Source organism: Malurus melanocephalus, unplaced genomic scaffold (genome assembly GCF_030028575.1).
Source record: "Malurus melanocephalus ecotype Western Australia unplaced genomic scaffold, MMel_1.1 scaffold_2326, whole genome shotgun sequence".
NCBI classification, from domain to species: domain Eukaryota; kingdom Metazoa; phylum Chordata; class Aves; order Passeriformes; family Maluridae; genus Malurus; species Malurus melanocephalus.
The window spans coordinates 9,651-11,371 of record NW_026625558.1 but is presented as its reverse complement, the minus strand read 5'-3'; the positions used below and the strand labels follow the sequence as shown (position 1 = coordinate 11,371).

At 52.2% G+C, this 1,721-nt stretch overlaps 1 protein-coding gene across 1 annotated transcript in view; it reads left to right on the top strand.

Annotated features, from left to right (window-relative positions):
- Positions 1 to 1,503: 1,503 nt before the first annotated feature.
- The window catches only part of LOC130587718 (GDNF family receptor alpha-2-like), a gene marked incomplete at its 3' end in the record, with an annotated part of 8,954 nt that continues 8,736 nt past the window's right edge, over positions 1,504 to 1,721 (top strand). Inside the window, exon 1 of the mRNA XM_057388693.1 lies at positions 1,504 to 1,717. Within this exon, the coding sequence (XP_057244676.1) occupies positions 1,504 to 1,717 (214 nt within the window). The remainder of the gene's footprint in view (positions 1,718 to 1,721) is intronic.

Here is a 1,721-nt window from a genome sequence, read left to right as displayed (position 1 = left end):
ACTGGGGTGGCATTGGTGACATTGGTGACACTGACACCTGGCACATCTTCCCCAGGCTGAGAGCGTTTCCCCACCCCARTTTTGAGGGCATTTCCCCAGTTTTGAGGATTTCTCCTCATCCCAAGGTCAAGGGCATTACCCGATTCCAGATTTGAGGAGGTTTTGGCTGTTTTGAAGGCCTCTCCCCATCTCAGGGTCAAGGACATTTCCCATCCCAGTTCTGAGGGCATTTCTCCAGGTTTGAGGGCATCTTTTCGCAACAAGAAATCTTCCCACATTTAAGGCATTTCCCAGGTTTGAGTGCATTTCCCCAGTTTTGAGGTAATTTTCCCCAAGTTTGAGGGCATTTCCCCCAGTTTTGAGGTAATTTCCCTGGTTTTGAGGGCATCTTTCCAGGACAAGAACATCTTCTTGGGTTTGAGGGCATTCTTCCCAGTTTTGAGGGCATTTCCCCAGGTTCGAGGTCATTTTCCCCACCTCAAAACCTGACCAGACACCACCTCCATATTCGACATCATCTCCCCCGTTTTCCACCACCCCTCCACTCCCACCTGACCCCGTTCCTCGATGTCCCCGGGCAGGAATGGACCCCGCCACCACCTCCAGGAGCAACCACTGCCTGGGCGAGGGCTTTTCCCCAATTTTGAGGTCATTTTCCCCAGGTTTGAGGGCATATTTCCATGACAAGAACATCTCCCCAGGTCTGAGGGCATTTTCCTCAAGTTGGAGGGAATTTTCCCAGTTTTGAGGGCAATTTTCCCGGTTTTGAGGTAATTTTTCCCAGATTTGAAGGCATCTCCCCAGGTTTGAGGTAATTTTTCCCAGTTTTGAAGGCATCTCCCCAGGTTTGAGTGCATTTCCCCCAGTTTTGAGGTATTTTTCCCCAAGTTTGAGGTAATTTCCCCCAAGTTTGAGGTCATTTCCCCAGTTTCAAGGCCATTTTCCCCACCTCAAAACCACCTCTCCACATCAAAAACCACCTCCCATATTCGACATCACCTCCCCCTGTTTTCCACCCCCACCTGACCCCRTCCCTCGATGTCCCCGGGCAGGAATGGACCCCGCCACCACCTCCAGGAGCAACCACTGCCTGGACAAGAGCATCTCCCCAGTTTTGAGGTCATTTCCCCCAGTTTGAGGTCATTTTCCCCAGTTTTGAGTCCATTTCCCCGATTTTGAGAGTATCTTTCCATGACAAGAGCATCTCCCCAGTTTTGAGGGCATGTCCCCAATTTTGAGTGCATTTTCCCCAATTTTGAGATCATTTTCTTCAATTTTGAGGTCAATTTCCCCAGTTTTAAGGTCATTTTCCCCAGTTTTGAGGCCATTTCCCCAGTTTTGAGGTAATTTTTCCCAGTTTTGAGGTCATTTTCCCCAGTTTTGAAGGCATCTCCCAAGTTCGAGGTCATTTTCCCAGTTCCAAAACCCCCTCCCATCTTCGCGATCACCTCCCCGCCTTTTCCACCCCCACCTGACCCCGTTCCTCGATGTCCCCGGGCAGGAATGGACCCCGCCACCACCTCCAGGAGCAACCACTGCCTGGACGCGGCCAAAGCCTGCAACCTCAACGACAACTGCAAGCGCCTGCGCTCGGGCTACATCTCCACCTGCAGCCGGGAGCTGTCGGCCACCGAGCCCTGCAGCCGCCGCAAGTGCCACAAAGCCCTGCGCCAGTTTTTTGACCGCGTTCCCAGCGAGTTCACCTTCCGCCTGCTCTTCTG